Source organism: Arctopsyche grandis, chromosome 3 (genome assembly GCF_051622035.1).
Source record: "Arctopsyche grandis isolate Sample6627 chromosome 3, ASM5162203v2, whole genome shotgun sequence".
Classification (NCBI taxonomy): Eukaryota; Metazoa; Arthropoda; class Insecta; order Trichoptera; family Hydropsychidae; genus Arctopsyche; species Arctopsyche grandis.
The window spans coordinates 13,977,002-13,997,528 of record NC_135357.1 but is presented as its reverse complement, the minus strand read 5'-3'; the positions used below and the strand labels follow the sequence as shown (position 1 = coordinate 13,997,528).

The 20,527-nt window shown below is 34.7% G+C and overlaps 2 protein-coding genes across 2 annotated transcripts; both read right to left on the bottom strand.

Annotated features, from left to right (window-relative positions):
- Positions 1–9,544: 9,544 nt before the first annotated feature.
- COX8 (Cytochrome c oxidase subunit 8) lies at positions 9,545–11,036 on the bottom strand. Its single transcript, XM_077427416.1, has 3 exons — positions 10,989–11,036; positions 10,029–10,878; positions 9,545–9,718 (listed from the first exon to the last, which is right to left on the bottom strand). The coding sequence occupies exons 2-3, from the start codon at positions 10,167–10,169 to the stop codon at positions 9,620–9,622; spliced, it is 240 nt and encodes a 79-aa protein (XP_077283542.1). The 5' UTR covers positions 10,170–10,878; positions 10,989–11,036; the 3' UTR covers positions 9,545–9,619.
- A 2,041-nt stretch (positions 11,037–13,077) lies between these two features.
- LOC143909453 (uncharacterized) lies at positions 13,078–16,395 on the bottom strand. The gene is made up of 2 exons (XM_077427445.1): positions 15,856–16,395; positions 13,078–13,936 (listed from the first exon to the last, which is right to left on the bottom strand). The coding sequence occupies exons 1-2, from the start codon at positions 16,222–16,224 to the stop codon at positions 13,559–13,561; spliced, it is 747 nt and encodes a 248-aa protein (XP_077283571.1). The 5' UTR covers positions 16,225–16,395; the 3' UTR covers positions 13,078–13,558.
- Positions 16,396–20,527: the final 4,132 nt, after the last annotated feature.

Here is a 20,527-nt window from a genome sequence, read left to right as displayed (position 1 = left end):
CGTATACACGTGGTTTATTTTTTTTCTTAGTGATTGTCAATTTGTTAAAAAAGCTTGTTAATACATGTTCTGTAAGTGATGATCGTTATCATCATTTACAGCCATTCACCATCCACAACTGGATGATGGCCTCTTCAACACGCTTCCATTCGTCTTTATTTCGCGCAACTTTTATACATATGTATGTACATCTCACCCCACATATTACATATCCTAATTTCGCTCACCCATCTTTCTTTTACCCTTTTTAATTCTGACGGGTACCATTCTAGCACGTTTTTTGTCCATCTTTCGTCAATTTTTTAGTTACGAGGCCCACCCATTGCCATTTCAATCTCTTCGCTCTCTCCACTACGTCAGCTACCATTGTTATACTTATCAATACTGAGCAGACCGGAAGCGTGCCGTTCATTGTAAATTGTTCGCCGTGCTTCGTTAAAAGTTCGCCGAACTTTTTTTTTTACACTCTAGCTTTGTAAATAGACCCAAAACGCCCCGATTCCTGGTAAAAGCAAGCTTCCTATCCGCCATTTACTTATCACCCACGTATTCTGTTTCCTATCTCTACTTGTTAAGTCGAGCATACATCATTCTATAATGCTCCACAGTGTTCCATCCTTTGAGTGCTTTTTACTTTGTATAACATTTATCTGGGTATATGGAGAGTTAATTCAACAATTTTTACTTTTTCTATAACATGTCTATCAATAATTATACTATCGTAATTCGGTGAATTTTCACATACATAGATACATATCTTTCAAGGAAGCTTAAAATTTCAGAATATGTGCTATGGAATAAATCGTTCCTAGTAATGAGGACATGTCTTCCGAGAGCCTGGCAGACTGTTCTACGTCCAGAATTGAATGCTCGGCTGCAATCAGAACTTGGAACGAGTAATTCAAAATTTATTTTTATTAAAACTATTTTATTACAAATAAATTTAATTATTTATTCCCAATTATTTTAGCGAACCTGTCACGGTGAAAAAGGAACCTGTCGAAAAAGAAAATGAATGCGGTGAGTAATATTTTGCTTAAATATATAAAGATATTCTAATATTATTGTAATAAAAAATTTAAAGTTTGATAAGTGCATACGGGGACATTCAGCTTCAGTATCAGACATCAAACGCTTTCAGCCAACAATCACAGTCACTTCACGGGGGTGGCGACGCAATTTGAATATCAAGTCTACCCCCATAGTCACCTCATCCTGTGTCAATCAATTGTGTTGCCATCTGAATATCAATTATGGCAAAATATTGGGAAGAGATTCTTCTTTAAAGAATATTTTAGTTTACGGCATACATATGCACATGCATACATAGATCGAAATATTATTTTGCGTCCCTCCGACACATCCAGAGAGAGTGTATTAACTTTTGGGCTGACATGGATTATATATATGTATATATACATATGTATATTTTTATTTTGTGTATATATCCGGATTTAATTCCATTTGGTGCTATTGTTGTGCGGTTTTGCTGTGCCCCATTAGGCGACTCACACCATTGCATTAGGGTAATTGAGATGACTTGCAAATGCCGATTCACGTGTTTATACAATGTTTGAAATCTGAAAATTGTGTGTGTTATTTGTATTTACATTCGTAAGCGAAACGTATATTATATCCAAGTTGAATAAAAAATTAAAATCAATCTTTTTCCGCCCAGTCATGCGAAATACAATTTTGGCTGCCGTTCAATTACAGTTAAAGTAAAATTCAATAAAATATAATGAAATAATTATTTAATATGCAAATACGGAAATAATTAAGTATAACCTTAAACCTGCAGATATGATCAGCTTTATCACTATTTATTAAGTTGCAATGGCGACAATATGGCGTACTTTTGCATGCTCTCGTTTTCATAAGAACTCCTGTTCTTTTGAAAACGGAAAAAAACGTACTTTATAATAAAATGGATTCTTTAAGTTTTCGTCAATCAAAAACCGATAGTAAAATGAATATTAATCATAATCGCCTTACTAGATAAATTATATATGTATTCTGAAATATGTTGCCTATTTCCATAATCGTCGAGATATAATTCTGAATATCAATTCACTTTAAATGTTTAAGTGGAATAAATGCATTTCTTTTATTTTTTAGTTGAATACGTTAACCAAATTATATTTTAATACATAAGATCTATTATAATAACATTTAGTAAAGTCATTCCAATAAATTGTAGAAGTAAAGGCGTTTTCTACCAAAAAAATTACATCTTCCATTCATTTATGGAGTACGTTCACTTCAGGTTCACAATTTGATTAATAATTAACTGTGACACATTAATTGACGTTAATAATGAAAATATAAAGCCAGCTATTCACTTCATACATATATGTATGTACATGTTCTATTTTATTTTATTTTAGGTATACCTTTATTTTATTATTAACACGACGTCTATTTCATCATACAAAATTGTACATCAGTATTATTCAAGGCCAATTACAAACATCGATCATCATAAAGACATCTATGAACAAATTTTTGCAGCATTTTTAAACATCAACAGATGATGAGATATGAGAAATTTTGCGAGAAATAGGACAGGATTGTCAATTTGTTCGAACCGTTTCCAATGAAATATGATTAATTGACAAACTCTGAAAGGAAACGATCGACCATGGATATGTGACTGCAAAGTCGATCCTTGCAATCCGGTCGATCTGGCCAGCAAAAAGCCAGGGATAGAACCCCTGACCACACAATCGAAAGCATTAAACGCTAACCACTATAAATAAATACTATAGATAAATCGTTTCATTATTTTTAATGGGTTCTAACTGCACCTGTTTTAACTGTTAGTTAGAACCTATTCAAAGTAAGGTAACGATATGTTGCTGGTTAATAATATGTACATACATACATCCCCATAAAATATTCAATTTTATTGAAAGATTTTGAAATTTTAAATCAAACTACTAACCAAGTGCAATTAATAAAAAACTCGTAAAAAACTTTCAACTGAGTATTTTTTGAGCATAAGTACATATGTACATATGTTCTCGTAACATATGCCAATGAATAGCCGGCGTATTTATTCGGCTTATACAAATTCATACCTACATATACATTTATATATGTAAATTTTGGAAGGAGTAGTCACAGCTTACAACCCCATTTAAATGTACACCCTTATTTTCCTGTTTGCCCTTTTGATTGTTTGAGACACCCCAGTTTAACAATCTTAAAAGAAAACTACCTAATCGTGAAATTTCAATGTTTATATATGGTTATATCTGTATACGGTGTATGTACGTAATAATGTTCATTAAATTTAAATTTGAAAAAGTACAGCATATACATACTCGTTAAAAAACTGCATAATACTCTTTTATTTCATATTTTATTCTTCGTGCGGTGAGTTGAACGAGCGCGATGAGATAAAATATGTATGCTCGCTGATGTTTGCGAATCTGTATACTTTTTGTGAATGAAGTGGTTCGCATTACAACATTACATTATTAACTGTGCTTTGGGATTATCAACTCCCTCGAGGTATATGAAAGTATTAGCTTAAACGGATGAATAGGGCTACCAGCCGTATTACAATACAATTCGATTTAATATTTTTGCTCTTTTTTTTGTTACATTTCATATTTGTTATTTGGCTATGAATATTATACCAAATGCTTAAAAAAATAAAACAAGTAATGGGAAAATCGTATTTTTCACGATTCATTTCCAAGAAAATTTCCGGGGCCGAAGCGGATTTGCCCGCTGTATTTAAATGTAAAACTACATATGTATATACCCAGTGGTGTAGTCGGGCCAGGTCACCGACCTGGTACTTCTTTTTGAGCCAGGTCGCCGCCCTGGCACTTTGATTGATATAAACATTATTTTTCGAGCACAATTAAAAAATATTTTGCCTAAAATTTCATATAAAATTTTGTATTCCAAATATTGTGAGCAGACTCTCGTTCTAACACTCGAAGACCACAATCGAATAGTAATCTGAGCACATTCAAAACTTAAAAGACGTTTAATGAACTTTATTGGATTTTTTTTTATCTAAAACCACCCAAAACTTCGAAAGAAAACATGCTTTGAACTATTGACCATACGCACTTGAGGATAGATAAAATGAGAGAACTCAGCTTAAATGAATATTCATCTCAAAGTTCACGTTAAAATTCAAAATTCAAAGTTAAAATTTGATAATTTTTTAACATACATATGTATGTATGTATACATATGTATGTACATGCATGGTTTTGGCATTGCTAAAAGAAAATGTTGCTGTTGGCACACAAACACAGGTTTTGCAAAATCAAAGATGTTGAAGAGGGTGCATTATGGAAGTTTTTATAAAATATAAAAAAATACATTATAATTTCAAAAAGTAAGAATATTTATTAATTATTATTTGATATTTTTTTATAAATATTTGAACTGCCAATATTAGGATACAACTTTTTTTTTAGTAAGGAAAAAAGCGGGGGGGAGGGGGAATCATAAAAATTAAACACCGACCTGGTTCTTTTTTATTTAGCACTACACCACTGTATATACCGATACATATGTACATATGTCTCTCGTAGCCTAGGATAGTAGCTGTATTACTAGCCTAGGATAGTAGATGATGACAAAGATTAAATAAATTAATCTTTGTAATCATCATTTTACATACATACACCATACATATGTATGTATAACTAACACTGAAATTAAAAATAGTTACGTAAGGGTGGGTTCAGGATCCAAATGAAAGGCCAAAGTCGCTTCACAGCAGTTATTCAACGATTCTGGAGGTCCACACGAGATCACCGCTCGCTCCAGAATAATCTGATCTACCGTGTGTAATAATCCTTATAAACAACACGTTGCACACCATAGCTTCCGCAACCCATTTATGTATCTATTTCCTATACACGTACAGGTCTGGTGAGTTGCTCGCACTCGCCTGGGTCTGAGAACTTATCCATTATCCGGGCACTTACTGAGTCCCGTTAGTCTAATTCGGGATATCTATTGTTCACCCACGAATGCACTTAGACGGTGGATACTCTCTTCCATGTTCCTACGTTACAATAGTTTCGCTTCTTTACAAAATTTCATACATTTTTTTGCATAACTTAAACGCAATTCTACGTACTGACTGTAAGTCTCCGAAAAAACGAATTACATCCACATTAATATTATAAATCGTCTTGCTTTTATTTAACAATATGAAACATGAGTATTATTACTATGCAAGTGATAATCAACAGAAAAGCAACATGTGTCTAATGTACATATATATGTACATACATATGTAGGTACCTCCACAAATAGACGTAGTTCCACATCATGTCACACATATAGTCACGGTTTCGAATCCCACTGGTTGCTGCTGACCAGACCTTGGATATATGACTCCAGATCGGTCGTTTCCTATTAGAGTTTGCCAATTTATCTGATTTTCATTGAAACAGTTCCTGTAAGTTGGCATCCCTGTCCTTCTCAATTGTAAAATTAGAGTTATTCAGCATCTCGAATTTTCGCTGGTTTCTATAAATACTGCAAATTTCTCCATAGATGTCTGTCTGTGGATGTTGATCGTATTTGCCTTGTATAATGCTTACAATGCCTCTGTACAATGAATTTGACCATTGATGTCGTATTTGATATAAAAAAGCCGAGTAACGAAAGATTGTATTACAATTAGAAGGAAAATTAAATGAAATCAGTTTCGAAAGCAATTTAATTACTTAACAGTTAAATTATGAAACCATATTGCAATAGCATTTCCGTTGTTACCTCGTTTTGCTTTAAGTTTGTATGTGCTATACTTTTTGGGTGTACAAAATTATATATGTACATAATGTCTAGCAGCCCTGAAAGGGTGCAGAAAACAAAAGCTGTATCGGAAGTTGCATTACAGAGCTGTTGTTTAAACATTCATGGCTGGCAGACGGGGGTCGAGGGAGTAGCCGTCGGGGGCGCAGCACCACGAGACTCCATCCTCCATTCTCCCTCCGACGAAAAGCCATTAATTAATAACGTGGACTCATTAACGTTCACGATTAACCATCATCTCAAATATTCCCTAACGAGTACGTCTGGCATACCTAATTAATAATTTCCATATATATCTTCACAGCATTTGGAGTTATTAATTATAAATTTGGAATTATTAAAAGAATTTCACCCCAACTCTAATTTAAAATTTCCAAAAAATAATAAATCGCTCATATTATACTTACATATACATATGTAATGAAAAAAATATTAATTATGAATATCTCAGTTTGATTCATTCCACTGTTGATTTTATCAATAACTGAGCAAAATTCCAAAATTATATGTAACCCTTTCATATTCATCGATATTTACCCGATAATATTAACTATGGTAATTCGAATTAGACGCGTTTCTACATGTAGTTATGTGTATGTACATGTGTGTGTGTGCTTTGGTATTATATGCTCTTCTTTTTCCGTGTCAACAAATAAAGCAACAAGGGGAGATAATGTGCAAACAAAACGATATCCAGTTAATATAATTAATATTTACTCAACCCCTATACCGCCAACACACGTAACGAAAATTAATTAATCGTTGTAGCATAACTAGAACCGTGGCAAAATTGAAAGGGCACCAAACTTCTAATTCGAAGGTTAAAAATTCGTCTTAAACAATTTTTTTTCAGATTCCGAGTGCCCATTGCCGCAATCGTCTTGGAAATATAACGTGAGCTCGTCAAACTTTTTTAAAAAGCTGACAGACCCTTGTGAAGTATCAGGAAACGAAGTGGAGTGCACCAACACTAAACAATTACAATCTGGAACGTACAGTAGCCCAAACGAAGCTTGCTGCATGCCTCAGAGCTCTTGTTACAAAGGCCAAAGGCCAAACAATGTCAATGTCCACCAAGCACTGTCGTCTAGCAATGTCAATTATGCAAAATGCCCTGAAATCGCCAGGACTAATGTAGACGCGAGAACGAACGATTCGGTGTCCTTCAATGGATTCGGATTGTCAGCTCAACAATTTCATACAAATCAAGGATGCACTGTAAAAGAACCCATATCCAACTACCAACAACTATTGATACCTCAATTTCAAGAGCAAAATTTAGCCAAAACGCAAAAGGACAGTGTGAATAGGGACTTTGCGTATCAAAGTGATTTATTTGGTAAACACTGCGGATATGCCTCCTTGCTGAGTAACAATGTAAACCCAGATCAAGACACAAACAGACAATATAGATTTCCTAACGATAAAGACGCTCATGGCCAATATGAACGAGAGACAAACCCCGAAATCGCCTATCACCAGTCATCACTATTTCAATATCAAGATGTCAGCAGAAGTAGAGACGATGAAAGAAGAGATGTTGCCAAGTACGAAGGTTTTACGCTTTCAGACAAAGCGCCCAACGACGGTATTTCAATGGCAGCCATAAGCAGCTCGAGAAACGAAACTTACGAAACTATAGCGCCAGAAGTTCAAAGTACCAAAAGCGATGCATCTCTGACTGCAGGCAGAGGCAACATCCTCGCGAGTCCTGGAAATTCGTGCATAGTATCCAGCACGGACACAGGCAGGACGTACTCTGACGACGGTGTTGGTCAAAAACCAGCATGGTCCGACAAACCAGGTAAAATTCATACAAAATTTACTGTAATATTTAGTCGATTTCATTACATATATTTTTCTTCTAAAGGAGCTAGTGGTAGTAGGCAAGAAGTTTTGGTGACTTCTAGTACAAGATGCGAATCCTCAGCACCGCCTAGAGTTGATATTGTTTCCACTACGGCCCCAGGTAGTATTTTTGACAAAATTGAATTTCAAATATTTTAACATCAAATATTTTGGTATGGTTCAATTATTATTTTTAGCAGCCACAAACCCTGTCGTTGGACCAAACGGTCCTAGTGCTCGTCGAGGTTCTTTGCAACTTTGGCAATTTTTAGTAGCACTCCTGGATGAACCTGCAGCTGCTGGCGGATGTATAGCTTGGACTGGTAGAGGGTTGGAATTCAAATTACTCGAGCCCGAGGAGGTAGTTGCCGAATTAATATAGTTATTAAATTAAAAAATTAATAACTAAAATGAATGAGTTTATTTAATATTATTCTCAGGTGGCGAGAAGGTGGGGTATGCAAAAAAACCGACCTGCAATGAATTACGACAAATTGAGTCGTTCCCTACGTTATTATTATGAAAAAGGGATAATGCAAAAAGTAGCTGGTAAGTCATTTTAAAATTTTGTATATTTCAAAACTGGAAATAATTCAACAATGAAAAATTACAGGCGAACGGTACGTCTACAAGTTTGTATGCGACCCTGATGCTTTATTCAACATGGCATATGGACCCCACCATGCTACCACTGAAGTATTATCTCAGCATCACTCATCTAAATCTCACATAGGATCAATTTCTACTCAACTCAACGTCGGAAAGACGAGTAGTGAAAATCCTGAAAACTTATGTTTGAAACCATCACAGTACCCTTCCAGTCAAATTCCTAATATGGACTTGGCTAAAACGTCAGCTCACCAAAGCTATCATCAAAATTATGATGTGTTCAGTACGCTCTATAACACTACACATCATCTCAACTACCACGGTGCACACTTGTCTCTACAGCAATATTTGGGTGTAGGTCCTCATGGAGGCGGTATGATGAGTGGTGGTCTTCAATCGCACCCGGCTGGAGTCCTCGGACTTGACCAGCAACCTCATCAACATGAATACCATAATCAACACAGTCATCAGGTTCAAGCGAATCAAAACTGGAACGTGTCGAGATATTACCATCAAAATCAGGCTAATTACAATGGATAATGTTGCGATGCATTCAGTTAAATTATAGAAATGTGCATTTTTAATATATGCACACATGTGTATTTATGTACTTATGTATGTCTATGAATTATATCAAGTCTAGACAATATTAAATCATAACTGCATATAATATCGTACGGAATTGATTTTGTAATACACATTTGTGAATGTAAATTATGCACCGAAGCTGTTTATAATAATTATAATAAATGACAACATTATCACACTGTGGATTACAAATACAAATACACGCGTGTGATTTAGTTATTTTATCTTCAATATGTAAATATAAAATATACTGTACTTATAATATTGTTAAATATTACTATATAATTAAAGTGTATATAAATTTTGATGGTTGTGCAATTGAAATGTTAATGGTATACTGGTGACTAAATTCCAAATATCATGAAAAATATCAGTATTATAAAAGTTTTACAAAATAAACATTTCGTTTTATTTTGTGATATGAATATAATGTCATCTAAAAACCAAATATGTACATATGTATCAAAAATTAATATGAATCTTTAAGGTTCAATATATTTTAATTTGGTTTGTAATGTTTTTGGAAAATAAAAAAGTGGCTCAGATTTCAAAGCATAGTATATGTATATATACTTATATATGTAGGTGTGTTGCAAAACTTGGCACTACCACTGGGTACTGGGTAAAACTAGCCTTAATCTCGTAATACTACAATGGATGTTGGTAAAGGAATGCGCTGGTGATGTTAAAAAATAAGTTTAAATAAAGGACAATTTATTATCTATAATTACAATCGTTTAACATAGTGCAACAAAATTATTTTTTAGAAAAATATTCACTTCCTGGAGCCATTGTAATCTCTAATATGCACCAACACCCAGGCTGGAACGACCCAAATTCCGGTGAACATCATAGCTGCCAGTATAGCCATTTGCTGTAAATAAAATAATATCATATTAATAAAAATATATTAACAGAGCGACCACTATAATAACGATTGAAGTTGGAGCCTCCTAGCGGCGAAGACAGTAGTCGAGACGCAACTGTCAGAATTATATAATTTCGAGGTTAGGTGAGCGCGCTATTACGAAACGACGTAGTGATTATTTATAGGTAAGGAAAAGACGTGTAGACGAGGGCAGTCTTCGTGGGAGTGATGTTGATGTTGATGGTGATGGTGATGGTGATGGTGGGAGTGATGGTGAGGGTGAGGGTAGTGGGAACGAGAAAGGTGGTGAACGTACCGGAGCGGGAACCTTCTTCCTGGCAGGGATGGCCACCACGATGGGCGTGGCCGTCCTCGTGCGGACCGTCTGTTGGGTGACCCCTCCGGCGGCCTTCGCAGCGCTCAAGCCCGCGCTTCGCACAGCCGAAAACATGGACATCTCTGTTACTGTATGCTCTGTACTTCTAAACACGACAACTGACAGCCGTCGACTGGCGCACCGCTCCTTCCACCACCCCGCAACACCCCGCTACTTAATAATCGATAGTCGTATTGGTCGTAATATTCACGTGGGTAACCATACTCTTCCAAGGAGGAAAGGTTTTTGAGCTCTTTTTCCTACTATGCTGTAGAGTGTAGATTAACATTAGAATAATATTATAGGGGGGTTGAAGGTTTTGGACCATTTCCCAGCCTATGGAAATTCAGTTGAATTTTGAAGAGGATCTTTATTACTCGATTAATACAGGTGTATTTGTATGTACAGCGAAGTAGGTAAAGGATCCACTGGAACGAGCTAGGTCGAGTTCCTGAAGCTCACTGGCATCTGGGGACGATGCACTGGTTTATAAAGGTGTTGCTTGAGCAACGCGTAGCTGGGCTGGTGAGATCACGTTCTGGAAGATTCCGACGGGGTCGAGGTCTTCCTTTGTGTTCGATGCTCGATGCGTAGTTGCGCAGCTCCTTGGGATTTCCCGTGTACTCGTGATTGCGTATCTGGAGCGAGTCGAATCGCCTTTATGGGTAAGCTGGACGAAGTATTTCGGCCACGGCTAACTTTCGTGTACGAGAAGAGGACACGATGATGTCATTTGTACAGATTAAATTCGATGAGGGAAATAGGTGATATCACAAGTCGTGCTATATCTCTACAATATAATACTATGATTACTAACCAAATTAAATTAAATTTTAAAATAGAAAATGATCAGTAGATCAGTAGCTATTAAAATATATGTATATAAAAGTCTTTTCATACTTAACAGCACTGCACGGCTTCAGCACTGCACGACTCCGTTTCAAATATGTCATTTTATTACATTTCTATTAATATCTACCTACACGTCGCGGTCACGTCACGTTTATAGCAATTTGGCCGAGTGCAAGGCAAAATCGGCTTACTTATACATTAGAGGCCATAACGATACGGCGCAATATTGCTTACGTCGTATTGTCGAGTACTTGCAATATGAATGCATACACGTGCATTCGTAGCTACGCGTCAGAATACAAGTCAGCAAAAATGTTTCGGCGTTTATCGAACGAAAAATTATGTATAATCGCGTTGTTGTTGGAAGAAGAAGCTCAAGAAGGCAATAAAAAAGCACTGAGGCGTTTTGATGTGCATCCCATGTTAAAAAATAGAAAAACCGAAGGAGAGTTTTGGACACTGTATAAGGAGCTTGTGGATGATGGACAAAAAATTTTTAAATATTTCCGTAAAAAATTTTTTTTTTTTAAATATTTGCGCCAAAACCATGTCGAAATATTGAACAGCTGTCTACTGTCACTATCGATAATTGGTCCAAAACATCAAAGCGGCTGACTCATGACACGTAATTCGCGTGTATATTTGTAAAAAACGAATACGATACGTTGACGGATGTTGCTGTAAGGTATGAACAGAAAATGTCGGGTACTGCTGTAAGCCTGCCGTGGCGTAAACGTGACGGTTGGTATGAATATACCCATACAAAATGTACCAAAGAATACTTTTCGTACGGCCGGATACCTGCTGAAGTCGGTACGTGCTGACTAGGTATGAACAGACCTTAAGATGTATTGTGAACATAATTTCGTAATAATAAAAAGCATTTAAAAATCAAAAATACTCTTCCACTTAGAATCTATTGAGATTCTAAGTGGAAGAGTATTTTATAATTGTATAATAAAAAAAATGGGTACCTTATTTGTATATTTTTTCATAAAATTTTGTCTGAACGGCACCAACATTTTCATTTCATTTTTATCTTTTTCATTCTTCGTTTTGGGGTAATTCAAAATGTGCCGTCCCTCGGAATGTTCCGGTGTAACTTTGATGGTTCTACTGTTCACCACTAAAGGCGCTCTTCCACCGAATACGTTGACGCACACGTATCGTGACTGATGACGACGGCAGAAGTCCGTCAACGCGGCGTATGTGTATTCATATGCGTCACCGTCACTGGGCGGTGTACGTACTTCCATTAAAAACCACGTACGTAAATTGCATACTTTGGCGCAAACACGATACGTATGCGTCAACGTATTCGGTGGAAGAGTACCTTAAGGTCTGACGCACTATGCGTCTGCGACACGAACGGCAGTGTGCCGCCAAATATTGTTTGTATGAAATTGTATAATATATAACGCACTATGCGTCTATCTTATACAATCGCAACAGAGTTGCCTTTTGTATCAACTTTGCCGTGTTGTGTCATTGCAACGCAATAATTTTAAATGTGTTCGCTGCCTTCTATTGTTTTTAGAACTGACGTCAAGTCGCGACTTAATACGTCGCGGACTAAACAGACGAGCAACGGAAACGAAAACGATGTTTTCTGAAAAAAAATCGCCCAAAAATGAGAACGGGAATTGCATGCGTTATTGTGGCATTGCAACGCATGCCGGGTTCAACTAGTTATTTAATAAAATGCAATTTAAATTAAAAAATAGCACAAATTAAAATAATAAAATAAATTTTAAGATCAATTATTATTTTTGGCTATTGAAAAGGGATATTTTGAAAACTGTTTGTCAAATTTTATTTTACTCATCCATATTACGTTAAAAATCATCTAAAAATATTAGTTTAAATTCAATTTAAAAAATAATGATATCGAGTTTTCGAAATCCTAGGGTGACACTACTGTGAACAGGTCAGGGTCGATAATCAGAAAAAAAGTAGCAGTGCTCTACTTCAAGTCTAATGCTCTACTAAGTCGCTCGTGTTTTCAATGAATTCTTTAATTTTGCTTATAACTAAACAAGGATGAGTAAATGGCGCCCCCTTCAGCCGGCCCTGTTTACAAGTAGAAAAAAAGCAATGTTATTTCTTGTAGATATTCGTTTATTTTTTTATTTTATTTACAAAATTAAAAAGTCTAACGATAAAACAAAGTACTCTGTTAAATTAAATTAAGGTTCGTAATTATTAATAAAATATGCTAAATCATCATCTCATTGATAAGAAATGGCAGTAATATTACTGTTTTTGATTCGAAACGTACGATTTTATTCTTTGGGTAGGATCAAATTGTGTTCTTCGAGTGGGATTATTTGTTCTTCGGGTGAAATATTTTATGGAGAACTACTTGGTGGTCTGATGTTAAATGAAGAGGAGCAGAGTAATTTCAGAACCAGACCCGCTACATGAACCACTGTTATTATAATTACTGGGTTCCAAGTTTTCAAACAAATTTGGTTGATTGTATTTCTGTAATGACGATGATGGTGTTGGGTTTCTTGAAAGCGGCTATCGAGCTGGAGATGATACGTCTGTGGTAAATCATAGGAAGTTGATTTTGGAGTTCTTGAAGGTGGCTCATGAGCAGGAGATGAAGTTCTGAATTATGACTGGAGCGAATCATATGAAATTGGTGGATGTATGGAGGCAGCGTCAAAACTATAATTTGATTCATATCTTCCCATATCTGCTTCAAAAATAAGTTTTGAAATAAAATGCTCAACCATAGTCTTCGTACGCGAACTGTATGTTCTATGTTTATTTGCAATATGCTCTCCAAATGTACTACTAGAGTCCCTCTCGTTCCGTCTTTTAAGAGCCTGCATAATATTATAAGTTTCTTCAGCTCGTCGATTCAACGTAGCATTTCTGACGAGATTTAATTTCTTTAGCGATTTAAACACTTTCCTCCTGTTCATTGTAGGATTATTTAAATTCCTTTTATCGGTACTATCCCCCACTGATACTTTCAATGAATCATCCTGAAAAAAAAACACAGTAATTTAAGTTTTTTTTTGCAGATTCCTTAAAGTAGTAGACAATGGAAACAAATTGCAGAAACGTTTGAACAAAAATGAAATTTCCCACATTGCATTAGTGCACTAGAAGGGAAACGTGGTGGCAGTGACCAGGCCTGATCATCATGCCTGGTAGAATACATCAGGCCCTGATGAAAGGGGTGTATTCTACCTGCCGATGCAAATAACTAGGGCCGAGTCACATTTTATAATATTAAAATAATAGCGAATTATTTATCCGAAAAACCAATAATTAAAAAAAAAACTGAAAAAAACAATTTGCGCTAGTTGAAAAGATAAATAAAATTGTCTTACGCATGTGTAATGAATATAAAAAAATTCGGATGTGACCAACCCATGACTTTATCTATGTATTTGAGGAATATAAGAAGGTCGTCAAATATAAAAAACAGAATTTGGTAATGAAACATACATACATGATATGTATGTACATACACATTCACACATATCGGACATGAGAGCATTTTCGATAAAAATTGAGCACAAATGTAGGGAAACTTACACAAGACAAAAGTTCTACTTCCGGCTGTCGGATTTTGTTTAAATTTTTTATTACGTAAAATCACCTTAAATATTATAACCATAAAATATCAAGAAGATAGAAATAATTTAAAGGGTCAAAATAAAAAAATGAAATATTGTTTTAAAAAAAAAAAAAAATCCGGTTTACGAATTCTGGCCAAAGCCTTTTCAACTTTATGTTAGTACCTAAAGAATACAAATATAAATCTTCAGCTTGATAGGTTTAGTGGTATGGAAAAAATCGTGGGGTGAACAAATTGGACGAACGGAAAAAAGCCCGAAACAGCCATACCAAAACCTGATTGGATCCTTAATGTATTTAGCTACGAGTACACGTCCCGACATAATGTATTTAGTCTGCTATCTCAGCCAATTCAATAACCACTACTAGGAAAAACATTAGAAAAGCGCAAAAAGAGTACTAAGGTACCTAAAAGGAACAAAAGACATGGAAATAAATTTCCACGAGACAAATGAACCATTGGAAGGATTCACAGACACTGACTGGGCGGCATGCCAGATAGATAGGCGATCTTTCACAGGGGTTCGGCGATTACTAGTCAAATGTGAACGGGTCACAGGACAACCGGTCGCTCTAGATCGGTCACACGTGATCACCCGTCACACTAAAACTGGTGACACCCGAAAATTGGTCACGAAAAAACTGGTCACACCCAAAAATTAAAAATTGGTAAAATTTTTGGGTGTGACCAATTTTCGGGTGTGACCAGTTTTCTCGTGACCAGTTTTAGTGTGACGGGTGATCACGTGTGACCGATCTAGAGCGACCGGTTGTCCTGTAACTGGTTCACATATGACTAGTAGTCCGTTTACCTTCACAGGATACTGTTTCAAGTACGGCGGAATATTAGTGAGCTTGAACTTGAGTTGGTGTGAGGGAGAGGGTTAGGGCGAAATCACACAGCGTGGGATGCGGTATGTGGTACGTCGACAAGTTCTCCTATATTTCTTAAAACCGAGATCGATCACTGTCAATGAAGGATAAATAAAACCATACAATTTGACCGAAAAAGGTCTAAAGGGGCGGAGCGTACCGGTCCCACATAAAACACATACAACGTCCCACATACTACGCTGTGTGATTTCGCCCTTAGGGTGGCATGAATGCCTCCGACTTCTATACATATATACATGCTTATGACCAAAACTTTCTAATGTCAAACTGCACAGTGTAGTGCACTCAATAAACCGCTAGAGTTAAAACGTACATCATCTTTCACTCAACATTATCTTAAGCATCCCGCATACATCTTGACAGTATTGTTTAAAATAAAAAAATAATAAACCTAAAACATTTAAAATGTTGTTTTATTACTTACCGCCATGTCCATTGTATCTAGAAATACACGCGGCGTAAATTTGTATATCAAAAACTTCATTTTTTCAAAACCAAACCACTTTGATTTATATACTATATCGTCAGTTGAATCGCCTAGTTTCTTGGTTGCCTCACATCGTTGCCGCTCTCGTCGAAATGAAGTCAGTAGAGATTCCATTTTCTTTCTAAGATCGGTGACATTGCAGTTAAAAATTTTTGACATTTCCATCCAGCATTTGTATCTTTTCGATCTCAATTTATACTCATAATGAGTAGGATCCCATAGACTAGGCTTTTCTTTGTACAAATCAATTAATAAATACGTTTCTTCGTTTGTCCACTCTCTAATTTTATTCTGATTATTTTCCATGTCGTATTTTCCACGTATTTTAGTATGCGCCACAAATATTATGACAGCTACCACGTCCGACGTACGCGCTCGCTCGCTCCAACTAAACAATCGTTCGTTGGCCTTCGATGCCCAGTTCCCATATCCAGTTCCCAAATTGCAACCTGTGGTTACTATTTAGGAACTGGATATGGAAATATCGATAGTGTGGACGACGCCAATCAAATATTCGCACGATTTTCAGCTATTCGAATATTCGAATCAAATATCCGTAAAATATTAATTTATACTATTTCAAATGAAATTTGAAAAATATCTTAGAATGAATAAAATTGTGCACGAGCAATATATGTACATACATAAGTCATTTTTTCTTTCAATATTCCCGATCAATCATGCCGATAATGGTAAACGGGCTACATCCCAAATGTGAATCGCTACCAGGATAACCGCAGCTACGAAAATCGCTCGAGCGGATTCCTGTCGCATGAAAATTCATAGCACAGGAAAATTGCCGTACAAAAAACTGCCCAAATATTGCTCAGCAGATGCTTTTTTGTACTAGATTTGGGCAGTTTTGAACAATATTTGGACAGTATTCTCTACGGAAATTTTCTTGTGCGACAGGAGAACCGCGCGAGCGATTTTCGTAGCGGCGGTTATCCTGGTAGAGATTCACATTTGGGATGTAATCACCGATCCGCCTATAATGACCAGAGACTGACCGGATTGACAGTGATCGATAACGGTGTATCCCATATTTTAAGAAATGTAGGAGACCGCCTACAGCGGGGAGCCATGCACACGATGTGCCGTTCATCGGTCGTCTACATTCGCTCCTCCGTGTCCGCGTCCGATTTCTTTGATGTTACCGACATGTAGACGAAACCACGTTGGCCTTCGCTAAGCCGTCCATACTGAACCAACTTCCCCTTCCTATTCCCTTCGAAAATCCCCTTCGTTATCCTTCGTTGGGCCGGTATGTCCGCAGCATTAAAGTGAATCACAAACATCTTTCTACGAATTTGTGGGTGATTATAAAACCGGTTCATAATTATAATTCGACCTAAGGACTCAAGGAGTAGTCATTTAATATGTGGATTAAAATAAGGTACTCGTTTAGACGTAGCGAAATTAGTTTCGCAGCATATGCTCAAGGTAAGTACATAATTTACCGCTCGAATTAGTTCGTTTACATAAAAAAAAAATTCGGATGTGACCAACTCATGACTAGAGATAGGTAGGGGCCGCTCATTGTTCCATTGTTGTAAATCCTTTGTAAAAAAGGTTCGGCAAACCTTTAACAATGCATTTACAACATTTGAACAATACGCGGCTCCTTCTGGGTCCGGGCTTTACTCAAAAAATTATCCATGTAATTGAGAAATATAAGGTCACAAAACAAAATTCTATAATTAAACATACATACGCGTTCACATATACCGGTTATGAAAGCATTTTCGACGCAAATGTAGGGAAACTTGCACAAGACAAAAGTTCTACTTCCGGTTGTCCGATTTTGTTCGAAATTTTCTTATTACTTAAAATCACTAATTATTATATTCATTAAATATAAAGAAAATAAAAATAATTTAAGAAGTTAAAATAAAATAATGAAATATTGTCTTAAAAAAAATACTAATTCGATTTACGGATTCTGACCAAAACCTTATACAAATACAAATATAAATTTTCAGTTTGACACGTTCAGGGCTATGGACAGAATCGTGGTCTTTTTGATCTTTCTAAGAGGAAAAAATCCCACTTCCGGTTTATTAAATTTATTGATTTTTTTTATTTTCATCACATTGATACAAGAATTATACTTGAATTTTTTCGTGAAGAGCACACTTGTTGTAGGGGTCGAAAAAATAGTGGAAGAATAATCGAACAAGAGTAAACTGCCATTTCCGGTTGACGGATGCTTACCAAATTGTATACATAACTTGGTATTAAGCTCAAATTTCTAGATATGAAATTTCAGTTCAATAAATAAAAAGGTTTCTGAGAAAAACATAAAAAACCTCGATTCTCTAGAGTAAAAGTACTACTTCTCATAAACGAAAAGAAACCAGCAAAAATCATTGTCATATTCGAATTCAGTGGGACAAACGTAAAGATTGATAAATCTCCGCTTCGGTAAGTAAGATGCGTGGTTTTTTGTTGCTCAGTGTGATCAATCCACGAATGGATCCTAATTACATACCTCACATTTGATTAAAACAAGTACGCATTTTAAATAAATTTAAAAACATTCGGAATCAATTTACGATTTGAAATTGTTATTTAAAATATTAAACTTATGAAAAAATCTTCTATTTTATCGTATTTATTGAGACAGCAGCAGTTTGAACTATTTTCTGCCTAAGGGCAGAAAATAGTCTGGAGACGTCACTGGATAGATATTTGTACATAATTCATATACATATCCCTTCAAAATTTAATTAGGTTTGGGAAAGAATAGGGCAGGAAAAAACAGAATTTTTGCATTAAAACATTTATTTTTAAATTAATTATGTTTTGTGAAAAATCATTCTTATAAATAAAAGACCGAAATATGAATATACGAATAAAATTTTGATATATAGCTCAACCAATATTGCATGAGTTATAAAACTCATATACATATCAATTATTTGTAAATAGAATATTCAAGATTTACACAACAAATACTTAATAAAATTTTTAAGGGGATGGAAAATTTGCACATTTCAAAATAATAAATTATACAAAAAATTGACAATGAAATATAATCATCATTTATCAAAATTGGGAAATTTTAAGATTATCACGTATAAATTAAACAAAAGTATTTTTGTCCTGTGAAGGTTGTAATGTAATAAAATTTTATATAACAAATAAAGTATTATAAAATACAATAAAAATCACTGCTATTTTTGTATTTCTTAAATTATATATCTTTCTCGGTTTGAAACAGATTATTTTTTGTTTTTGTTATGATAACAATGACCAAACTTATTTTTGTTATTTGTGAAATTGACAAAATATGAGACATACATAATACGTAACTTCAGACAATCTAGTCTCAATATAAAGCATAGAATAAATTTGAATTTTTGAATATAATATAATTTTTGATTGAGCTATTGACAAATAGAACTGCAATAAATTCACAAGTGACATAAATTCCATTATTCTAAGTTTAAATTAATTACTGGGTTGTATATTATACTTTTCCTTATACATATGTATCTTAAACTATAAGCGCATGTTGGGTACTTAAATGCAAAAATTGCCACAATGAAAATAATATTATCATATTTAATCATTTTATAATATACTTCACATAATACATACAAAGGAATAACTTTTATAAATTTTACAATCCATGTAGAAACAATTCGAAATGATTGCAAAAAATGCAAAATCCAGTATTTTTAGACAATTTACATTACAAATTTCACTCTAAACGCCATTTTTACCTTTATATGAGTTCTTTAAAAATAATATATCACAGGAGGTTTTTATCAAATTCGGCTTCATATAATATAATGTAAAAGGCATTATTACTTCATATTTGCGTATATTGAAGGTTTCCAAATATATTTCTACTATAAAAACAATCAACATTATCACAATATCAAATGAAAGGAAAAACTTCACATGGGACGTATAAAAACTGATCCATCATTAAACGCAAAAACTACAATACTCAAAATATTCATTTGAATTATCAGTGGTGCGCCTCGTGTTAAATTAAATTATCGTGACAAGTTGATATCTTCATTTATGAGTTTTCATTCAATGCAAATACAAGTGCATAATACACATTAAACATTTGTCTAAGAGTAATCGAAGGAAATTCTAAATCATATACGTCATACACTTTCAACATATGGCACCTCGAGTTTAATATTTATCGAGCATTTATGATTTGAGCATTTCAAAAAAATAAATAACAACAGACTAGTTTATTATTAAAGATGAAAATACTGTGATTAAGTTTCAAGCATTATTTACTGCATTATACTAAGCAGACTTTTCGATATGGTATAAAATATGTGTGTACTTTAACTAAAATCCAAAATCCATTAAATGTAACTAATTGTGAATTTTCCATTAAATCATACATACGCAAGTAAACTGAAACCATAATCATTGAAAATACAAACATATCAAAAACTACTATAAATTACTAGTCTTTGATATTATTATTGTACACATTTATTGACTAATTAATCTTTCACCTTCATTCAATGTTAAGATTTTTATAAAATAATTTAAATGTATTTCCAAAAAAAAAAGGTCAACAATCATATTGCTGATTAAAATCAGCAATTTTTCAGATTTCATGGTCTAACTC